The sequence below is a fragment of the Semicossyphus pulcher genome, unplaced genomic scaffold, assembly GCF_022749685.1.
Source record: "Semicossyphus pulcher isolate SPU_LCO1_2020_fin unplaced genomic scaffold, fSemPul1.0.p SCAF_40, whole genome shotgun sequence".
Classification (NCBI taxonomy): Eukaryota; Metazoa; Chordata; class Actinopteri; order Labriformes; family Labridae; genus Semicossyphus; species Semicossyphus pulcher.
The window spans coordinates 155001-177500 of record NW_027211716.1 but is presented as its reverse complement, the minus strand read 5'-3'; the positions used below and the strand labels follow the sequence as shown (position 1 = coordinate 177500).

At 47.7% G+C, this 22500-nt stretch overlaps 2 protein-coding genes across 3 annotated transcripts in view; both read left to right on the top strand.

Moving 5' to 3' along the window:
- The window catches only part of LOC138608181 (leucine-rich repeat neuronal protein 1), a 9516-nt gene extending 112 nt beyond the window's left edge, over positions 1 to 9404 (top strand). The window contains exons 2-13 of the mRNA XM_069680701.1: positions 1 to 144; positions 311 to 456; positions 625 to 726; positions 909 to 1093; positions 2041 to 2283; positions 2375 to 2497; positions 4431 to 4553; positions 4839 to 5253; positions 5409 to 5538; positions 5626 to 5810; positions 5952 to 6110; positions 8862 to 9404. The exon at positions 1 to 144 is cut by the window's left edge and continues 11 nt beyond it. Coding sequence (XP_069536802.1) covers positions 1 to 144; positions 311 to 456; positions 625 to 726; positions 909 to 1093; positions 2041 to 2283; positions 2375 to 2497; positions 4431 to 4553; positions 4839 to 5253; positions 5409 to 5538; positions 5626 to 5810; positions 5952 to 6110; positions 8862 to 9404 — 2498 coding nt within the window. The remainder of the gene's footprint in view (positions 145 to 310; positions 457 to 624; positions 727 to 908; positions 1094 to 2040; positions 2284 to 2374; positions 2498 to 4430; positions 4554 to 4838; positions 5254 to 5408; positions 5539 to 5625; positions 5811 to 5951; positions 6111 to 8861) is intronic.
- Positions 9405 to 18072: 8668 nt separating this feature from the next.
- The window catches only part of otud5a (OTU deubiquitinase 5a), a 27941-nt gene continuing 23513 nt past the window's right edge, over positions 18073 to 22500 (top strand). For both annotated transcript variants that reach the window (XM_069680735.1, XM_069680734.1), the window contains exon 1: positions 18073 to 18941. In XM_069680735.1, coding sequence (XP_069536836.1) covers positions 18354 to 18941 — 588 coding nt within the window. In that variant the 5' untranslated portion in view covers positions 18073 to 18353. The remainder of the gene's footprint in view (positions 18942 to 22500) is intronic.

Below are 22500 nucleotides of genomic sequence, written 5' to 3'. Positions count from 1 at the left end.
CTCCCTCTGAACTTCTGGAGGAATTTAACCAACACTTCCTCTCTGCTCCACCCCAGTGCACCATGGGATCTGCAGTCCTTGTGAGTCTCCTCCTCTCCCTGGTGACATCATCAGTGTGTGTGGGAGTGGGCGGAGCCAGTGAAGGTAAAGAACAGATTTGACCCTGCAGTCATGTGGAGGATAAAGTCGGGATAAAAACTTTTCATATTACGGCGCAGTAAATGAGACCCTCCGAGGAGCACCTGAATGCAGCACGAGTTTTACAGGCTGCGCATTAAACAGAGGTTTGGTTGTGTGCTGTGCCCTGTAGGTGGCGCTGTGCTGTGTCCTCTGCAGTGCGTGTGCGAGACGAGGCCTTGGTACACTCCACAGTCTGTGTATCACCAGGCCAGGACGGTGGACTGTAACGAGCTCCACCTGCAGAGAGTGCCGGCCAACATGTCCTCAGACACACAGGTGACCATGACAACACTACACCGTAACTGTTAATGTGTTCGTTATCTGTAGAGACAGACTTTAGCACGCAGCAGACCTCAGGCGTCCATGTTTGATTTACACACGATTGGTTGTTTATCACTGAATGAACGAGTGAATGTGTTGCTGATATGTTGTGGTGTTTCTCAGGTGCTGCTGCTGCAGAGTAACAACATCTCGTCCATCACCGCTGAGCTGCAGAGTCTGACCAACCTGACAGAACTGGACCTGTCCCAGAACCACTTCACTCAGGTCACACACACGTTCTCCTCCCCTTCAATGTTCTTCTACATGTTTGTTGAACAGTCTCATGGAAACCTGAACCGTAATCTAGCTGCACGGTGGGGCCTTCAGGAGGGGCTGAGGATGTAGTGTATCATCGTGTCTCACTGCCATGCTCACAGACCCCTACATGTTTCTCTCTCTTCTTCCAGGTGAGCTCCATGGGTCTCTCCTCTCTGGGCCGGTTGGTGACACTGTACCTGGAGGAGAACCACATTGAGGAGTTGGAGGACTTCAGTCTGAGGAACCTGTCCAGCCTGGAGGAGCTCTACATCAACCACAACCACATCTCCTCCATCGGACCCAAAGCCTTCGCTGGGCTCACCAACCTGCTGCGGTAAACACCACTGCTTCTTCTTCTTCTGCTTCTTCTTCTTCTTCTGCTTCTTCTTCTTCTTCTGCTTCTTCTTCTTCTTTTTCTTCTGCTTCTTCTGTTTCTTCTGCTTCTTCTGTTTCTTCTGCTTCTTCTTCTTCTGCTTCTTCTTCTTCTTCTGCTTCTTCTGCTTCTGCTTCTTCTTCTTCTGCTTCTTCTGCTTCTTCTTCTGCTTCTTCTGCTTCTTCTGCTTCTGCTTCTTCTGCTTCTTCTTCTTCTGCTTCTTCTGCTTCTTCTTCTGCTTCTTCTGCTTCTTCTGCTTCTTCTTCTTCTGCTTCTTCTGCTTCTTCTGCTTCTTCTTCTTCTGCTTCTGCTTCTTCTGCTTCTTCTTCTTCTGCTTCTTCTGCTTCTTCTGCTTCTTCTTCTTCTGCTTCTTCTTCTTCTGCTTCTTCTTCTTCTGCTTCTTCTGCTTCTTCTTCTTCTGCTTCTGCTTCTTCTGCTTCTTCTTCTTCTGCTTCTTCTTCTTCTGTTTCTTCTGCTTCTGCTTCTTCTGCTTCTTCTTCTTCTGCTTTTTCTGCTTCTTCTGCTGCTTCTTCTTCTTCTGCTGCTTCTTCTTCTGCTTCTTCTGCTTCTTCTTCTTCTGCTTCTGCTTCTTCTGCTTCTGCTTCTTCTTCTTCTGCTTCTTCTTCTGCTTCTGCTGCTTCTTCTTCTGCTGCTTCTTCTTCTGCTTCTTCTCAGTCATATGATCTCAGTTCGTCTTTGTAAACATGAGACCTTCAGAGCCTCTTCGTTCCTCATACAGAAACATCAGAACCATTGTCCACTAAGATCTCTCCACTCTCCCTACAGCCACCTGAGTGACCAAAGGAACCACCTTTAGGACTTGTGGGACCTACTCAATTACCACAAGCACCACCTTAGAGAACTTAAATTCTACACTTGGTTTTTCTGCCCTCTGCTCGGCCTTGTAGGCTCCACCTGAACTCCAACCGGCTTGTGGCCATCGACAGCCGCTGGTTTGAGTCCCTGCCGTCCCTGGAGATCCTGATGATCGGGGAGAACCCCATCCTGGGTCTGGAGGAGAAGAACTTCCTGCCTTTGTCCCGCCTCCACAGCCTGGTGCTGGCCGGGATGGGACTGGCCTCCGTCCCCTCTGCTGCCTTCCTGGGACTCGACTACCTGGAGAGCCTGAGCTTCTACGACAATAAGCTCAGGTGGGTCTGAGAGCAGTCGCTGGTTCGATTCCCCTTACACTCTGTCTATTACCATCTGGTTCTGTAGCTCAGGGTGTTGTTCTCTTGGCAGGTCCGTTCCTCGGGACGCTCTGAGCGTGCTCCCTAACCTTAAGTTCTTGGACCTGAACAGGAACCCGATCAGTCGAGTCCAGCAGGGGGACTTCCAGAACCTTCAGCACCTGGAGGAGCTCAGGTCAGTGTCGCCTCAGGATGTTCTGACCTGGTTTACCTTTAACATTTGGTGTCTCCGATACCAGGTCAGATCTGATTCTTCTCGTTACTGTTGATGTGAAATCGTATCTGACGTCTGTGTGCTTCTCAGTCATGTCTCTGTTCGATGAACGACTTCAACAAATGAGTCAAGTGAGTCTAAATTTATCAGCTGATATTGTGTGAGAGTAACGTCATTTTATCCTGAGAGCTGTGTCCTCCGACACGCTGACGTAGACTCTTATATGTGACCTGAGTCAGAGTTAGATGCGCTCACAGTGTGCTTCCTTTGTAGACGTTTAAAAGCACTGACAGATGTTTCTCCACCACCGTCTGTGATGGTGTTAACGAGTTGTGTCCACGGTCAGAGATCCGGACAGATGGTATTTTACGGCAGAACAGTGAGACAGTTGTTGAGGGGTAACTTATGGAATAGTTAGGAATACTTCAGGATCATAAGATGTCTTTAAGTTCGGCCTTTTACTCAGCAGACTTGGCTTCCAGTTCTGAATGAAACCAGGCTCGTGTTCAGCCCGTTATTTAATCCTAATATATATTAGATATTCGTCATGAAAGGACGAGTTTAGGTGTCAAAACGACTTGATTCAGTTGAGGATGCACCATGGCTTGTGCTAAAATGATGTATCAACATTGACCTTTGACCTCTCAGGGGACATAATCGGCAAAAGAGCGAAAGAGCAGGAGCACATGTGCAAGAATCTTGCAAACCTATGGTGAACATCCAGACGCAGGCTTTGTTTAGAGATGCTGATGTGACACAGACAGTATAAATAATGGACGTAGTCTCAGTGACGTCACCCACTGGTTTCTGAAGAAGCGTTTTGAAGCCCGAATTGCGCCGCCGCTGGGGGTCGCTATATTGGAAATGCCAGAGACGGCTAATCCAGAGGCAAAGAGGCGGAGCGCGAGCGAGCTACAGCCTGTGGCAGAGCTCTATGGGTGGGCCGCATGAATCAGCCAGCTGCGGCTAAGAAGCTAGGCTATATCCTCCTCAGCGTAGCTAACGGTTATTAGCCATAGACTGTATAAATCATGAATGAGCTGGTTTGACTTTGGCAGGAGGAGATTCTGTCGGTGACTGACTGCAGGTGTTTAGTTATCAGACTAAAGAAGTAGTAGGTGAGAGAGCAGCGAGCCGACACGTGACGTAAAATAACCAATCTGCTCATCACTACAGTCCGCTGTAATCTCTCCGGGGAAAAGCCAACAACTCCTGACTCCTATTTACTGACCGACGATTAAATAAATGTTTGATAAACACTGGACAGGCTAACAAGCAGCTAAAGCGAGCACAGTATACCTGCTGCTTAGTGCTAAAAATATATCGACACAATAACACGAACATTTAACTCACTTAAAGCTGGAGCTCAGACTGCACGCACACAAAGTTCCATAAACACACAGAGAGATTATTTGTCCTCTGAAGGCTCCAACAACACAAACAGGTGAAGGTAAACTCAGTGACCGTGTCTGTGACGTCTAACAGCCAGCAGGATGCACCTGTCAATCAAGTGACCCCGCCCTTATGATTTAAGGCTTAATATAATTAAAACGGGTGTGTTATAGAAACATTCACCCCCCGTACAGTTATCATGAACAATAAAATTAGCTCTTTATAACAAAACATTTTTTGTCCCAGGCTGTAAACGTGTTTATTTCTGCTGTAATGTTATTTCTTGTTTTCTGGAGCCTCAAGTGGCCACTCGAGGAACTGCAGGTTTTTGCACTTCCGCATTGGCTTCATTTTTCAACACTGGAGGTTGCCGCTTGGTTGCGACTGAGCACAGCTCCACCTGCTGGACAGACTCAGTGTGACAGAGGAGGCGTGGCTTCATCAGTGACAGTGATTGATGATTAAACGCGTTTTAGTGACAGACGTTGTGTTTTGTGTTCAGTCTGAACAACATGGACGAGCTGCTGATGGTGGAGAGAGCAGCTTTCCAGAACCTTCCAGAGATCGCCAAACTGGAGCTCTGCAGCAACCCACGGCTGTCCTACATCGACCCGCAGGCCTTCAGGTGTCTGTCCTTATACCTGTCTGTCCATCTGTCTGTCTGCCTGTCTCGTTCCCTCCAGATTAAATTCATGAACAAATAAAAGAAAACGAGAATGATGGAGGACAAAGGTGTAAACCATATTTCTGTCCTCTCTTCTTCTCATCCCTCATTTCTTTTCTTTCTTTCTCTCCTTTTTCCCCTCGCTCCTTTCCTCTTCTCCTTTCTCTTAATTCTTCATTCTTTTCCTCACCTTGTTTTCTCTTCTCTTGTCTCCTTGTTTCCTCTCCTTGTTCCCTCCCCCCTTAGTGACCTGTCCTCCCTGCGGACGCTCCTCCTCCACAGTAACCAGCTGAGCCTCCTCTCTGGAGACCTCCTCTCCTCTCTCCCCACTCTGGAGGAGGTGTCTCTGCACTCGAACCCTCTGAGGTGTGACTGTCTCTCCTCCTGGGGGCCTCACCTGGGCAACCAATCACACCTGAAGCTGCTGGAGTCCTCCATCACCCTCTGCTCCTCCCCACCTCACCTGATTGGTCGGGAGCTGCAGGAGGTGGTAGCGCTGGGATGGGGTGAGGGCGGAGCCAACAGCTGCCTGCCTCACATCTCTCCTCACGCCTTCCCGCCGGCCATGAACGTCAGCGCCGGACAGCCAATCACACTTGAGTGCTGGGCGGACGCTGACCCTGCCCCCCAGTTCTACTGGGTAACGCCTACTGGAGACAAGGTGGGCGGAGTTATGATATGTTTATCAAAGTTCAGGTAGATTTACAGGTAATCAGAGAGCTGATTGTTGGGGAGCAAATTACCATCAATTTAAATTTTATCCAACAAATTTAATTTAAAGTAAAAAAAAAATTCTGTCCCTTCCCTCCTGATCAGGTGAGCTCGGAGGCAATGGCTGCACCAATCATATCAGAGGAGGGGCGTGGCCCGAGCAGGAAGAAGAAGAAGCATCGTATGTCGGAGCCCGGAGCGTTGGTGATCGAACACGCAGAGCCGTCAGACGCAGGTCAGTCTGGTTTACAGGAAACCTGCAGGGCCAAATCCACGGCTGCATCCACTCACAGTAACAGCGAGCTCTCCCTGTCTCTCTCAGGTGTGTATACCTGTGTGGCGTGGAACATGGAGGGAGCAGACACAAAGAGCGTGTCGGTGTTTGTGGACTCTCAGGGGTCGGTGGGCTCGTGGTCGGGCGGGGGCAGCTGGTGGGGGGCGGAGCCAAGCAGAGAGCAGCCGTGGCTGGAGAACTCGTCTGCAGCCTCCCTGGTGGTGCTCGCTAAGGTAACAAGACACTGTTAGCCTCACCTGTCTGTGTGTGTAGAACAGGTGATGTGCTGTATAAGTACATTTTTATGATCTGTTCTAACTCATCTCTGATGCTTTACCCTGGAGGTGTACTGATGTTTCCTGCTTCCTGTGCAGGTGGTGCACGCTCAGTCGGTGGTGTTGGAGTGGAAGTTGTATCCCAGCGGAGGACCTTCACCTGTGGGTCAGAACCAGCAGGACACCCCCCTCCCTCTGCCCCGGTGGACCAGCGCCACTGTGCACATAGACAACCCTCAGATCAGCTACACAGCCAAGGTGAACACATCCACCCACTCTACACCTGTCACCTGCCTGTGATCTGATGCTGCACCTGTCTGTGGTTACACATCTGTTTGTCTTGGTGTGAGATGGGTGTCAGTCTGACCTCCTGCTCGCCTCTGGTTGTGTCTCAGCGCAGCTTTGTGTTTCAGATGTTTAAAAGCAGCTCACTGTGTGTCTCCGTACGTCCCGACTGTAAATGCATTGATTGTCGCTGTTTATGAAGCTTATAAAAAAGGTGCACATGTCATTTGGTAACGATCGATCGCTCGTTTGGATCGCTACGTCATTAATAACGCCCTTCGTGCACACGCGGCTCACGTGCTGTTTTGAATTGCGAGAGAAAATATTTAACTTTTGTAACTTAATTAAACATTGCAGATGAGGGTAGTCAACACAGCAGACAGAGAGACAGACAGACAGAGGGGGGCGGGGCCAGCAGCTGTGCAGAGAGCAGAGGTGCAGGTGTGTTGGGGGACTGAAGCAAAGCAAAGAGATCAGATTAAAGTAGATTGTGAATTAAAACTTAATACAGTGAAGAAAAGAGAACAATTAGAGTGTGGAAGTCTACATGTGACGTGCTTCTCACAGAAATCATTGACATATGCGAGGACAACGTGTTTGTGTGCTGTGCCACCTGAAAATGAGTCCGGGTTGTCCGACGTCAAAACATAGTTCTGCCTGCTACATTTTACAAACGTTGGCGCGCCCCCCAGTTTGAGAATCACTGGGTTAGCGGAAGTGGCTACGAAGGCTCCACCCGCCGATCTCTACTGCGCAGACTCTGGCTCCAAATGACGTCACCATCGCCAGATGGCAGCGCCTATCACAGGGCTGTTATGGCATCACTTTCATACAGTGGGAGCAGATGGAGACGCGTCGTCCATCTGTACATACATTGGTTCGGACATATTTCTCTCTGACGTTTTATTCTTTTTTTTTTGTTCCTTTATTTCTTCTGTGACGTTCTACGTGACGTTCTATTTGACATCCTTTGAGACGTTCTTTGTGATGTTCTATGTGACATCCTTTGTCACTTTCTATGTGATGTTCTATTCGAGGTTCTATTTGACATCCTTTGTGGCGTTCTATTTGACGTTCCACTGTAATGATGAAGGTACTCACTCTCTTCCCCCCCCCCTCTCTCCCCCTCTCTCTCCCCCTTCTCCCCCCTCTCTCCCCTCCCTCTCTCTTCCCCTCTCTCTCCCCCTCTCTCCCCTCCCTCTCTCTCTTCCTTCTCCCCCCCTCTCCTCCTTCTCCCCCCCTCCCCTCCTTCTCTCTCCCCCTCTCTCTCCTTCTCCCCCCCTCCCCCCTCTCTCTCCCCCTCTCTCCTCCTTCTCCCCCCCTCCCCCCTCTCTCTCCCCCTTCTCCCCCCCCTTCTCCCCCCCTCTCTCCCCTCCCTCTCTCTCTTCCTTCCCCCCCCCTCTCTCTCCCCCTCTCTCCCCCCCTTCTCCCCCCCTCTCTCCCCTCCCTCTCGCTCCCCCTCTCTCTCTTCCTTCTCCCCCCCTCCCCCTCTCTCCCCCTCTCTCCCCTCCCTCTCTCTCCCCCTTCTCCCCCCCTCTCTCCCCTCCCTCTCTCTCCCCCTCTCTCTCTTCCTTCTCCCCCCCCTCTCCCCCTCTCTCTCCTCCTTCTCCCCCCTCTCTCCCCTCCCTCTCTCTCCCCCTCTTTCTCTTCCTTCTCACCCCCCTCTCCCCTCCTTCTCTCTCCCCCTCTCTCTCCTCCTTCTCCCCCCCTCTCTCTCTTCCTTCTCCCCCCCTCTCTCCCCTCCCTCTCTCTCCCCCTCTCTCTCCTCCTTCTCCCCCCCTCCCCCTCTCTCTCCCCCTCTCTCTCTTCCTTCTCCCCCCCTCCCCCTCTCTCTCCTCCTTCTCCCCCCCTCTCTCCCCCTTCTCCCCCCCTCTCTCCCCTCCCTCTCTCTCCCCCTCTCTCTCTTCCTTCTCCCCCCGCTCTCCTCCTTCTCCCCCCCTCTCTCCTCCTTCTCTCCCCCCCTCTCTCTCCTCCTTCTCCCCCCCCTCTCTCCTCCTTCTCTCCCCCTCTCTCTCTTCCTTCTCCCCCCCTCCCCCTCTCTCTCCTCCTTCTCCCCCCCTCTCTCCCCTCCCTCTCTCTCCCCCTTCTCCCCCCCTCTCTCCCCTCCCTCTCTCTCCCCCTTCTCCCCCCCTCTCTCCCCTCCCTCTCTCTCCCCCTCTCTCTCTTCCTTCTCCCCCCGCTCTCCTCCTTCTCCCCCCCTCTCTCCTCCTTCTCTCCCCCCCTCTCTCTCCTCCTTCTCCCCCCCCTCTCTCCTCCTTCTCCCCCCCTCTCTCCCCTCCCTCTCTCTCCCCCTTCTCCCCCCCTCTCTCCCCTCCCTCTCTCTCCCCCTCTCTCTCTTCCTTCTCCCCCCCTCTCCCCTCCTTCTCTCCCCCCCTCTCTCTCCTCCTTCTCCCCCCCTCTCTCTCCTCCTTCTCCCCCCCTCTCTCTCCCCCTCTCTCTCCTCCTTCTCCCCCCCTCTCTCTCCTCCTTCTCCCCCCCTCTCCCCTCCTTCTCTCTCCCCCTCTCTCTCCTCCTTCTCCCCCCCTCTCTCTCCTCCTTCTCCCCCCTTCTCTCCCCCCCTCTCTCTCCTCCTTCTCCCCCCCTCTCTCTCCTCCTTCTCCCCCCCCTCTCCCCTCCTTCTCTCTCCCCCTCTCTCTCCTCCTTCTCCCCCCCTCTCTCCCCTCCCTCTCTCTCCTCCTTCTCCCCCCCTCTCTCCCCCTCTCTCTCCTCCCTCTCTCTCTCCAGGTCCCTGTTGACGTTCAGGAGTATAACCTGACTCACCTCCTTCCTGCCACGGAGTACCACGTCTGCCTCACCGTCTCCTCCTCTCCTCCCTCCTTCACCTCCCCCTCCTCCTCTCCCAGCTCCTCTCCGACCCCCAGCTCTCCCTCCTCCTCCCCTTCCTCTCCCGTCCACACCTCCTGTTTGAACGTCACCACTAAGGAGGCGGGCTTCTCGGTGGAGATGGTGGCGTCTCGGCGCAGCAGCGTGGCGTTGGCGGCGGTGATGGGTTCGATGTTCGCTCTGTCCATCATGGCGCTGCTGGTGGTCTACATGGGCCGCCGCGTGCAGCAGCACAAGTCCTGCGGCCACTCGCTGAAGAAGTACATGCAGCACGCCACCTCCATCCCTCTGAACGAGCTGTACCCGCCGCTCATCACGCTGTGGGAGAGCGAGGCTGAGAAGGACAAAGACGACAAGGAGGAGGAGGAGGAGAGGGAGGTGGGGGGGAGGGAGGAGGAGGCAGGGGGGAGTCAGATCGACACCACAAAGACGTACATGTGGTAGCCGGAGGAGGAGGGGGGAGAGAGGGGAGGTTTTAATGGACAGAGAGACACCTGAGGGGGTTTAAGGAGGGACGAGGATGGAAAGAGAAGGAAGAGCACGGAAGTTACCAGCAGACACAGAGGTCATGTGACCCACTGAAGAGCCTGACAGACAAGGAGGAGGGAGAAAAGATGTCAACAAACATGGCTGCTGAGAGACGGAGGAGACGACTGAGCAACAGGTGGAGGAAAACAGCGACGAGTCTTCAGACACAACGTGCAGCTCGTCGACTGTTAAAGGAGCATTCTGCTGTTTTTCATCATAAATCCTGTTTCCTTTAAACATTCACCCTTCAGCCGCTGCTGTCTCTGCATGCAGATTAAAACACATTTGCATACATTAATACAGCTGCAGGAGGACATCTGGACGTCTCTGAACATTTGTTCACACTCGCTGTGTGTTTCCGTGAGCGCACACACGTCCGGATATTTGTCTGATGATTTAAAGGAAACAAGATTTTTATTTAAAGGTTCAAACATGAAAAACATCACAATGTTTTTTATTCTGTTTCCTTTGAACTTTTCTCACAGCTGCAGTCAGACTGGGAGAGCGCCATGTGACATTAACAAGAGATGATGATGGATTTAGTCAGACGTGTTGATCAACCTGTGGGTTGGGGGCCGTAGTGGGCCGTCAGCTGGTTTAAACAGGACGATACGTCCTGCAGCGCCTGAAGAGACTTTAGAGATGATGTTTTCTACTCAGCAGATTTCCTCTCTCTCTCTCTCTCTCTCTCTCTCTCTCTCTCTCTCTCTCTCTTTCTCTCTGTCCTCCTCCCTCCCTCTCCTCCCTGTCAAGCACACTGACAGTCGCTGTACTGTTAAAAAGATCTGATTATTGTAATTTAGTTCATCTGATGAACACGAATGCAGCACTAACACTCAGCACAGGCAGCCACGTGGAACACTTCACTTTAAACGCACTTAAGGGTCCCGTATTCACACCTGCTGAGTTCTCACCTGTCGAAGATGAAACAGAAATGTGTTGAAGAAGCTTCAGTCTGACACCACAGGACGTCCTCTCCGTCTCTGCCTGTTTCCAGTTTGTGTGGATGTGTTAGCTGCACCTCCACACACATCACAGCGCCTGAGAGGACTCTTTATTTTACAGACATTTACACATCATATATTTTTGCATGTTTTTTTTTACTGAATATAAGAACAATAGATGTCCTGCAGTGAGCTTGAGCGACAGGAGAAGAGACAGGGACGTTTAGTAGTAGACACAGCTCCAGGGTCTTCATCACGTTCACAACGAGCAGGGAACCAGGGACAATGTGGACTGTGTATGTGTGACTCTGCACGTACAACAGATTGATTACAGACTCTATCAGGTGGCTGCAGTGTGTGAAAGTTTGTGAAACAGAAAATGTTTGTAGAAGAAGAAAAACCTTTTGGAGTTTAGAGTAAATTCGAAGTGACAAAACTAAAGAGTAAAAAATACATCGAATCATCGAAGACCTTCAAAATAAAAGTTTTCTCCTTCGCTGTGATAAATAGTAAAATCAAACAAAAGAAGACAGAAGTCAGTGAAAACGCTTGCATACTGAGGTGAAGTGATTTGACTTCACCTGAAGTCCAGAGAGGATTTACCCCGTCAGACGTTAGCCGGGGGTTCAGAGGTCGACCTCCTTCAGTCACTTTCAGTTCAGCTTCAGACCAAACACGCTCTCTGAGTACGGGACCTTTAATCCTGCAGAAACTTCACTGTACTGACACGTCGTCTCCATCAGCACAGCATGAAAGCTTTCATATTTATTACACACACAGTGGTTGTCACGGTGACCATCCTCCTCCTGTAGTAGCATCCGTCAGCAGCAGGGTTCAGGTCACTGTTACATCCATGTGAAGACCTTTATGGACACCCTGAGCGCGGACATTGAGACTCTGTTCACTGTATAATCTGTGTTTCAGGCTCGGACCTCCTCTGGGTTTCTGTGGCTGACACTGGGAGGTGGAGGCGGGAGCTGCTGCATGCCTTTGCACTCATATTTAGGACTGTTTATAAAACCACGTCCGTGTGACCACCTGCAAACTGCTGGAGGAACGTTCAGACACACTCGTTACCTCATCGTATCATTCTGTTACAGACACACGGAAACGCTCAGAGACAGTCGGTCAGGACGCATGACGTCGCTTTCACAGCTGATATAAAAAGGTTTAATGACTCATCTGGTTATGAAATATGTCCCTTGTTTTTATGACTCTTTTAAATTCATTTAGTTTTTAACTGTTAAAAGTTAATATTGTAATCCTAATACAGAGTTTCCCATGATCATATTGTTTGTTATAATTTCTTGTAACACGCGTCAGATCTGTGACGTGTCTTCATCAGATCCGTCAGCATCACAGATTATGAACAGTATCAGGCCTCCTCTTCTTAAACAGGAAACCAGCTGAAGTTATGGTTCAGTTATGAACCATAATAAAGTGAAGCTTGAAATATCTGCAGGTGCAGAGAGCGGATTCTTCTGCAGATGTACGAACAGTCTTCATTTGTGCTCCGTCAGTTTGCAGGTTTGTCGTCACTTTTCTCCAAATGTTCCCTCGACTGTCACCAAACACTTCAGGAACAAACACAGAGGATGCTGTGGGCATTTAAAGAACACACACTGTATATATGCACACATTATTGTACACTCGTGTCTCTGGTTCTCTGGCTGCAGCTTCTGTGGGAGGATTTACTGAAACTTTACGGCCTGTTGGTCGGACAGAACGGGACGTCTAAGGCGTCAGCTCGAACTCTGGGGAGTCACGAACAATAATTAATGATGTAAAACTCATTCTAATGATTCAAAATGTCTTTCCTTCATTGTTGACCTCAGAAGCAGCAGGTTCTGTTCACCCTCAGAGTTCAGGCTGACAGCAGAGCAGTGGCGCCCTCCGGTGGTGATCAGAGAGAACAACAGAAACATCACATTCTCATATCACTAAAATAAACTTGACAGTAATATGCAGGGTATTTTGTATAAAGTGTATCGATCTATATTTGAAGACAACTATTGCTTATATTATTATTATTATCATTATCATTATTATTATTATTATTACTACTCAGCACTGAGCACTAACTGTAACTAAAGATGTGTGTGTGTGTGTGTGTGTGTGTGTGTGTGTGTGTGTGTGTGTGTGTGTGTGAGAAGAAGATTATATAAAATACACACTTTGTCACTGAACAGTTTCTTGTCTGATTTCTTGTGTCCAGCAGGGGGCGACTCAGTGTGATCCTATAGAAGTCTATGAGAACATGCTCCTCCTCCTCTCCTGATGTATTCCCTCAGTAAACATGTTCCTAATGACTTTATGGTCTCAGTCTCTAGTTTCAAGTCTTCTTCAGCACAGCATGATGTTCATGTAGTCACTGATGCTCCCACTGAGAGTCACAGAGGACATCAAGCACCATAACCTCCTCACCATGGGCGCAGGAAATAAAGTGGGTGGGACAATTTGACGGGGGTCTGGAGGTCCTCCCCCGGAGTAGATGTCACTTCCTGTCCTCTGGTGCCTTTTATCATGTAGTCTGATAATTATCTGTCATTTCAGCCACAGGAAGTGGCTGGCTCTCGTCAGATCGTGTCAGAAGATATTAAAAAGCTCAAAGTACAGAAGTTGATTTGATGAGCGGCTCAGAGCCACCTTTAATAGAAACCACTCATTGATTATTTAACCTTTCAAATGTTCAGATAAACGATGCTCTCCTGTCTGCATTGATCAGACAGTGTCACATCCCGTTCACCTCTCAGCTCAGCAGTGGAGCCCTCGCCCTCTCCCTGCACTCAGTCCGCCTACAGGAGGGGCGGTGGAGCCGTCATTGTGCAGTGGACGCTTCAGTGTTGTATTCTTTTCCATCGGTGATAATAATAAGCCAGCCGACTCTCTTTTCAGAGCTCACGTTAATTACATTTAAATTATTATTTAAGTGACACAACAGCAGCGATGATGACTTACTTTTCTCTGTATCTGTCGTTATGTTGATGTCTGATCACCGCTGGATCAAACAGCTGTTAAAGCTGCAGAAGGTGAGACGGAGAAGAGAGCTGACTCTGCTTCAAAATGTGAAAGGTTACAACCTCCAGGCCCCTCCCCCTCTCTCTCTGCAGCGCTCAGTCCTGCCTCCAAAGCCCTCCCCGCAGAGGAGGCTGTCATGCGCGCGCAGGCTAGTAACCACGGCAACTGAAGGAGCCAGATATACACTGTGTAAAAACGTGAAATGACAACAACCGCAGTCGTTGTATTACACCACCAACACTATCGAAGCAGATACACATCACACCAGTAGAAATCAGTGTTTTTGCTGTGAACGGTAATCTACAGCTAGTTCTATTTAGAACCAGCAGAACTTCGTTTGCTAACAGAGACTGTGGAAAAAACAGCCAGCTAAGCAGTAACACTGATGTTGAGCACATTTAGCCGTGAGAGCACAGGCACACAGAACGACCAGGAGGAAGTCTGAAACGGTAACATCAGCCGCACTGAGAACAAGCTAACAGCCCGACTGCAACACCAATGTAACGTCAGAGTAACCGCAGACATCTCAGCAATGTGAAACAAAGACAGCAGAAATGAAGCTGGGGTAATTACCTGTCGAGCAGACCTGTCTAACTCAGCATCACCTTTTGATCCTCTCAGCTCCCGTAGCTCTCTCCACCTCAGAAACGCCGCTCTGATTTCTCTTCTTCGGGGTAACGCTCTTTGCAGTGTCGGGCTGTTTGTTCCTTCCAGGTAATTGTTTTTTTTAAGATTATTTTTTATATTTTTCTTTGATAGGACAGATGACGTGAGACAGGAAACGTGGGGAGTAGAGAGTGGGTGTTGACATGCACCAAACGGATCTGCAGGCTGGCGGCGAGGACCGTGGCCTCTGCGCAGGGGGCGCCCGCTCTACCAGCTGAGCTAAACCAGCGCCCCCTGGTGGTTCTTTTTCAGCCTTTGTGGACACAAACTGTCTGACGCTGCGCACGCTGAAGAAACTGAGCGTGACCGTGTGAGCATGCGCGGCGGAGTGGTGCTGCGCAGCGTGTGATTGACAGCAGCCTGAGAGACTGCTCGGCTCTGATTGGTTGTTGTGTTTCGGGAGCGTAGGATTCTTACAAATATCATTAGGAGCAGGAGGAGGAGCCAGAGGAGCAGGAGGAGGAGCCAGAGGAGCAGGAGGAGGAGCCAGAGGAGCATGATTATCTCTCTCACGTACGACTGCATGTTTAAAGTGACAGTTTGAGCAAATATGACAACAGTTAGTTTTAATAATGTTCCTACTGCAGCTTTACAACTGACTAACAGCTGATCCAGCGGTGATCAGCTGACGCCGTCATCATAAACGGACGTTTGATGTTTCATTTCATTTTGTGTGTGTAATATTTTGCTGAAATAATAATCAAATTAATGAAGTGTAATTGATCTGCTGAGAGATTGGAGCTGTTGAGGATCAGTCAGATACCTGATTTGTTAGTTTCACATGTGTTCCAAAGGCCGGTGCAGGAAACACATGTTCCATAGTTTCTCCCTCACAGCCACATAAAGTGCATCGCTTAATTACGGACGTATTTGCACGTAATCTTTTCAACAGGAGAGTACCTGTGCACACGTTTGACGTGTTTATAAGGCAAGAGAATACAGCTAACTATTTAAATAGAGCCGCCGATGTTACAAATGGGAGCAATGGTTCGGTCAAGATGATGTCTCACCAAAGCATTAGTGCACCTTCTATCAAATACAGAAACCCCATTTATAGTTCTTATATTTATATACGTTCGTTTCAATTCAGTTCGTCCAAACATGTTGTGCTAAAGACGCTTCATGACGGACTGTCGACACCAAATCTCTCTGATAAAGACTCAGAACTGTTCATGAGCATGTTCACAGTACTGACTGTGTTTACAGACTGTGGCTTTGTTTCTATCTGACATGTTGGTCCATTAAAACAACTGTGAGGAGAGTAATTAAGTTTGAACAGAGGAGCCCAACATGACAACATTTGTTGACGACAGAAGAACAAAGCACAAAGAACGAGCTGGGGAAATATTCCACACTTTGTGGATTCTTCAGACATCTTTGAATCCAGTTCATTTTTATAATTTGATTAAAAGTTGTAAAGGTCAGAACATTAAATCCTCCTGCAGCCAGAGGGTTAGTGAGAACACCTTTTCACTTTATGGGCTTTATAAAATTAAATCGTCTAACTTAGAACATGTTGATTCGGAGACATCGAGTGGGACAGCGTATCAGAGGCTCCTTCTGCTTTACTCAGAAGAACTCTCCATGTATGGATGAATCCCTGGCCAACCAGCCGTTACATGTCTTTCTAATTGCATCAACAACAAAGGAAAGTGTCATTCATAATTGTTTTGGGATGTTTGCAGATTTTTTTTTTTTGGACAGCTGAAGAGAGACAGGAAATGTGGAGAGGAGAGAGCGGGGGAAGACATGCACCAAATGGATCGGCAGACCGGGAGTCGAGCCTGCGATCAGTGCGTCGAGGACTGTAGCCTCCACACACGGGGCGCTTGCTCTACCAACTGAGCCAGACCAGCACCCCCAGATTTGAACACCTAAATATGTTACAGAGTCCTTCACAGGAAGTCCACACATTTCAGTACGATCTGTTATTTCACTTTTAGTGTTAAACCTGAAACATCAGAGAATGTAGATCCAGCAGAAGTTTCATCAGAACTTTTTACAAACATTGTTGTGTCGTCTGATAGTTGTGATATTTTGACTTCTTTATTAAAAACATCACTTCCTGTGAAAGAGATCTGCAACATCAAACAGTTTAAGACTTGAGCCACAAGAAGATGTAAGGAGAAGCTGCACACCTTTGTTCACACTAACTCTGCAGGATGTAGAAGAGCTTCACCAAACTATTATTATTTTTATAAAGTGTTTAGAGTGCACTAATAAAGATGTTTCCAAAGCTAAAGTCGAGCTGAAACAGCATCTCCAGAGTATCTAGCTTCCGTATCGTGACGTATGTCCGAGTGAAACAGGACGTGCAGGCGGGACATATCATTAGAGGGATTTGATGTGATCGTTGAGAAGTGGGCGTAGACAGACGTTCTCCACAGCGCAGCAGCTAGCTAACTGACCGAGCGTTCTTGGTGCTCTGCGGCTAAATGTTGCAGATTGATTGGTTGAAATTGTTTGGTGCTAACTTACGTAAGCACGCGTGAAATTTAGTTTTACCGGAAGAAAAAATGATTTTGATATAAGAATACGAAGAAATGGATTTTCTGTATTTTTTTGGCCTATATTGTCAAATAGATGCACAGTATTAGCGGGGACGTGATCTAAAAGGATTAAAATGACATTTCTCATTTCAGCTCGACTTTAAAGAAAGCCAGGGTGTCTGACTGACTGTGTCAAATGCCTTCTGGAAGTCCAGAAGAAGAATCACAGGGTCACCGTGTATAAAACGTCTATAGTTCAAAGGATCTTAGAAACGGGACGTCCAGGCATGAAGCCACTCTGGGATTCATGAATGATGTCAATGACGTTTTGAGACGTTTGGCCAGAAGAGAAGCAATCAATTTACAATCATTGATCAATAATGTTATAATGCAAGGAGGAGTTTTCAGAGGCCATCATTTCCTGGTGATCAATAATTGAAGATTCTCGTACCCCACTGTAGTTCTTCGGTAGTTCATGTTTCATCACATTCTACTTAAAGCTCATACTAGCTGTTTTTTTTTTTTACATCTTTCAAACGAGAATGTCAGAGCTGCTGCTACAACTATCATATTTATATAAATCGCATAAAAATTAGATGCGAATTTTGATTTTACCGTGTTATCCTCTGTTTTCAAATTCTCTAGATGTAGTTCAGATAGTGAGTTTCTCTCTATGTTTCTTTTTTCAATATTAACAAAATATTTTCTATTTTTTTCACCTTCCTCCATCCATGTGAGTCTGTATGACAGCACCCTGAGCTCTTCCTTATAAATCTCTTCTTGTTGGAGTTTATGTAATTGTGTAATCATCTAACATGTCCACTGTAATGTCAGAAATACGTTTAAACAAGCTCTCTATTTTTGCTAAACTGAATTGCTCACAGTGACATATGCAGTGGATTTGAAGCGGTTCACCTCAGGGTAAAGAACAATGAACTTCAGTTAAGGTGAGTCTGATAAACCCACACTGTGTCTGCTGATTTCTCCCTTAATATATTTAAATGTCAGCTGAGTAAAATATTCTAAAAAAAATTGTGTATATTATAATAATATTATTGTTATCATTATTATTATTATATAAAATAAAACTAAGCAGACCTACGCCCCTACCATATTTGCATATAAAATGCATTTAGTGTCCTTTAGCAGTCTGGGTAAAGGAAACTACTCTTACACATCAATAACATGCAAAATCATTAATAAAATTACGTATTTATCTCTGGATTGAAATAACGCAATACATTACGAGGAAAGACGTTAATACGCCGGAAATGTAATCTCTAAAGCTCTGAGTGTTTTTAGGAGCGAGAGAAAAGAGAAGGGAAATAAAAGTTAACAAATAAATCTGGAAATAAAACAAAGTTTTATCAGTCAAATAATAAAAATAAAGGTCGATAAACGGCCTGACGTAAAAATTGCCGTCGCAACCAGGAAGTGACGTCACTGCCCTCCGTCAGATTGTGTTGATGTTTTGTGAAGTGGACGGGCTGTTGAACGGGAAGAGGGAGACGCTTCTTGTTTTTGTTCAACTAAACCGTCGAAAAGGAGCCAAGGCGCGTTTCATTTCATCTGTTCCGGTTCGTTAGGAGCCTAAGCTCGGTAATCAGAGCCGAGCGGCCGGGCCGGAGGGCGAACACACCGAACCATTTGATCCAGAAAGGGAGGACTCGTCACCCTCTGACCCCCTCCCTGCCTCACACACACACACACATACACACACACACACACACACACACACCACCACCACCATGACAATTCTCCCGAAGAAGAAGCCCAGCTCCGGGGTTGGCGTCTCAGACCATGCCGATGACAGCGATCGTCGAAGCGGCTCTGACCCTCACCAACACCCGCACCCTCACGCAGGGCGGACCGGAGCTCGACCAAGAGCTTCACCTCCGCCTTGGTCCTACCAGCCCGCTCCGCCCTCCGCGAGGGACGACCGGCGGAGCATCGAGGCGAGCTCCCGGCCGCAGCAGGCCTCTCCGCCGCCCGTCGGCTCCGTGTCCCCGGTGGGACCCGGCGACGGTCGGGACAGCAGCGGCAGTATGGTGGCAGGGTCCCGCGGAGAGCTCGTCGTGTCGGCGGGCGTCGTCGGCTGCGGCGGAGGCATCGGCAGCTGCTGCTCCGGGCCCGGGCTGAGCAAGAGGCGGCGGCAGGCAGGCACCTGCTCCGGCGGGGTGGTAGCGGCTCTGGCCGGTGGTGGCCAGCCCGGGGTGACCGGACCGGGGGGAGTTGGATCCAGTCAGGATACCGAAGAAGGAGCCGGGAACAACAGCGAGGACGAGTACGAGAACGCGGCCCGGCTTCAGTCCATGGACCCGGCTACCGTGGAGCAGGTAGGAAGCTAACGTTAGCTAAGATAACATTAGCAGTAAGCTACAGACAATGCTAATACCACAGTGGGGCAGGGAGGAATCTAACGTTTGCTAAGATAACATTAGCAAGAAGCTGCTAATGCTACTGTGGCTACACAGGTGAGGTAAACAGTAAAAGGTGAAGTTCAGATGGATAGGCATTAGCTTTAAGCTAGTTAAAAAGCTTTTATCAGTGTAACAGAATGTCTGAAGAGGAAGTTAACAACAGAAAACATACCAAATTTTAAATACGTAAAAATGTTAGGTTTATATTTTAAACCGATAGACTAAACTAATAACTGAATGTCACTTTACATATTGTACACTTTGGATTATATTTTCTGATTCAGGTGTGTTAAAAAGATACCTGTGTTTATTTCGAAGGTAGTTCAGGTCAAAGTTTTAACCTTGGTCTAATTGTTGGTAACCATAGCAACAGTATTAATGCTTCAGTTAGAGACGGGTGAAGGTAAGCTCACATCAACTACAAACATGGAGGAGGATTTAAAAACATCTACCTGTTCACCTGAAACATAAACCATCTTTCATTAGACTGCAGCTTATCCGGGAATAGTACAGGTGCTTCAGACACCTGGAGATCAATTTGTGTACTGTTATGTGATTTATTCAAAATGAAACGTATGATTAATGACAAATTAATCAACATATTAAGTGATCATGAAAATAATTACTTGTTCCGCCCTTTAAAATAACCTCTGCATGTGTCAGATATCCCACCAACACATTAAAATCACGGAGGAGGCTTAAACTCAGGTGTTCCTTCTGTCAGTGGACGCGACGGAGGAAGAGGAGAGTTCTGGGCGTCTAAATGGATAAATATAAAAGTTGCTGTTTTCTTTATATGACTTTACACACAGGTGCATGAACACCTGTTCTTCCAACAGCCAGTCTCTGTTTTATATTAATCAATCCACTGTTGGTATGTCAGGTACGATCACAGTGAAGTTTAACGTCTCAGATCGAGTCTGTCTGGGTTCTGGACTGTCGGTCGGGTACACTGAGTTTGAAGACGACACGTTGAAGTCGGTTAAACTATAAAGAACATTTGTCACAATGTTTTTGACCTTTTTTAGACTTTTCAAAATAAAAGTAATCATTAGTATGTAAATAAAGCTTGAAGGAGCTGCTCCAGGTGTGAGGATCAGTCTGTGATGTCACAGGGGAGGATTGATGATGTCACGGCAGATCATTGTCTCGCTCACACACGGACCTGTTCTGGTTCATTCTGTTCGGGCCGGTCCTTTAATTTACAGAGGGGCCAAAAGATGCTGTTTGAGATGCTTGTTGACACATTTAACGTTCTTACAGCCAAACACAAGTTGATGATCAGTTGATGTTCACACCTGTACTCTGGCTGTGATCTGGAGTGTCTTCAGTATGTTTCACACGGCTTCACATCATTTCTGCTTTTTAGGACCGGAAACTTCGTATCACGTATCAAGGTTTTTGTTTCTGATGGTCAGGTTACCGTGCCGATAGTCATTTAAGTCAAAGATGTGATAGATGATGATGTCTTAAGGGATGTCCCGTCATTAGCATCAGAATCAGGGTGGGTCACATGTTATAATGAGGACAATCGAATAGAGATTCTGTCTTTACTAAACTCTGTTGCATGCTGTCCTCCTCAGCATGCTGCTGTTGCTGTGTTTGCTCTCTCAGTACCAGGTGTCATATTCTCCAGTTAAACTTTCATCCGTATCAGATCAACGATTTAAGATGATCAGCTTTCAAGTTGTGAATCAGGAGCTCCTGTCAGATTTAGTATCTACAGCTTTATTTCAGTGTCGAACACACATTCAATCAACAGATCAGAATCAGCAGATAATCGTCATTAGAGCACTGAGATCAGGACGTCCGGAGATGTGATGATAATCTGTTTCACTGAAATGAAAGTGAGACTCTGAGCAGCAGATGAACTGATGCAGAAACACTGAGAACCAGGACCTACTTTTCTGTCTCTGCGTGGTCTCAGAGGAGCGTGAGGATTATTGACACGTCTGCAGAAACACAGCGACAGACTGATGTGTGTCTGAAGGTCCTTGTAAACACACGGCACAAAGACAAAGGAGAAGGAGGCAAATTTCTGACAATTAATAAAGTTTAACATCACAAATTAAAAAGTGAGTGACTCTGTTTGCAGGTAGATTAACTGGACGGTGTGTATCGTGTCAGCAGCGCGGCTCTCTCTGTCGATAGAGGTGTTTTTATGAACAGTTGGAACCCGCCTGTTTTTCTTGTGTCAGCACTTAAAGAACAGGGAACAATCAGTCATTTGGAGGGACTTTTCAAGCTCTTAGTACAGAGCCGGTATCCTCCCAGCACCAGAGGAACTCTGAGTGACTTCAGTGCACATCCATCAGTCGACACTTTAGCCTTTAAAATGGATCAAAACACGAGACGCTTAAAGCACAGTGAAGTCTGAACTCGCACGTCTCCTTTCACACTCTGCTGTGCGTCCTCCAGCTTGTTGTTGATGCTGTGTCGCTTTGCTTTAACTCCTCGACATGATTTCCTTTGTTGAATGTTTGGTGTGTAAAACATCAGATGAGTGTCTCGTTTAATGTGACTGTGATATTAAGAGATGAGATCAGTGGTTCCCAACCTTGTTTCCTTGGAGCCCCCCCCGAGGCCGCACACACGTACACCAACACAATAAAGTGATTCAATCCAAATCTTTATTGGCAAAAATGAACACCAGTCAGACGATAGATCGCAGAGGTGTGGCCTACAGAGTAGATACATTATTTGATGAGCAGCAAAAAAAATATTGTATAATAGTCGGATTATAGTATAGTGTATAGTAAAGAGCGTTTTTAATGATTTTATTTACGTGCAAATCTAATGTTGACAATGTCAGTGCAGACAAAGCCTCGCGCACCCCCAGTGATCTTTGGCACCCCCCTAAGTGGGGCCTGGACCCCAGGTTGGGAACCACTGTGTTACATTGTAACACTGTATCGGTGTAACACTGTAACGTTGTAACACTGTAACGTTGTAACACTGTATCGGTGGAACGGTGTAACACTGTAACGGTGTAACGGTGTAACACTGTAACGGTGTAACACTGTAACGGTGTAACACTGTAACGGTGTAACGGTGTAACACTGTAACGGTGTAACGGTGTAACGGTGTAACACTGTAACGGTGTAACACTGTAACGGTGTAACACTGTAACGTTGTAACACTGTAACGTTGTAACACTGTATCGGTGGAACGGTGTAACACTGTAACGGTGTAACACTGTAACGGAGTAACACTGTAACGGTGTAACACTGTAACGGTGTAACGGTGTAACACTGTAACGTTGTAACACTGTATCGGTGGAACGGTGTAACACTGTAACGGTGGAACGGTGTAACACTGTAACGGTGTAACGGTGTAACACTGTATCGGTGGAACGGTGGAACGGTGTAACACTGTAACGGTGTAACGGTGTAACGGTGTAACACTGTATCGGTGGAACGGTGGAACACTGTAACGGTGTAACGGTGTAACACTGTAACGGTGTAACACTGTAACG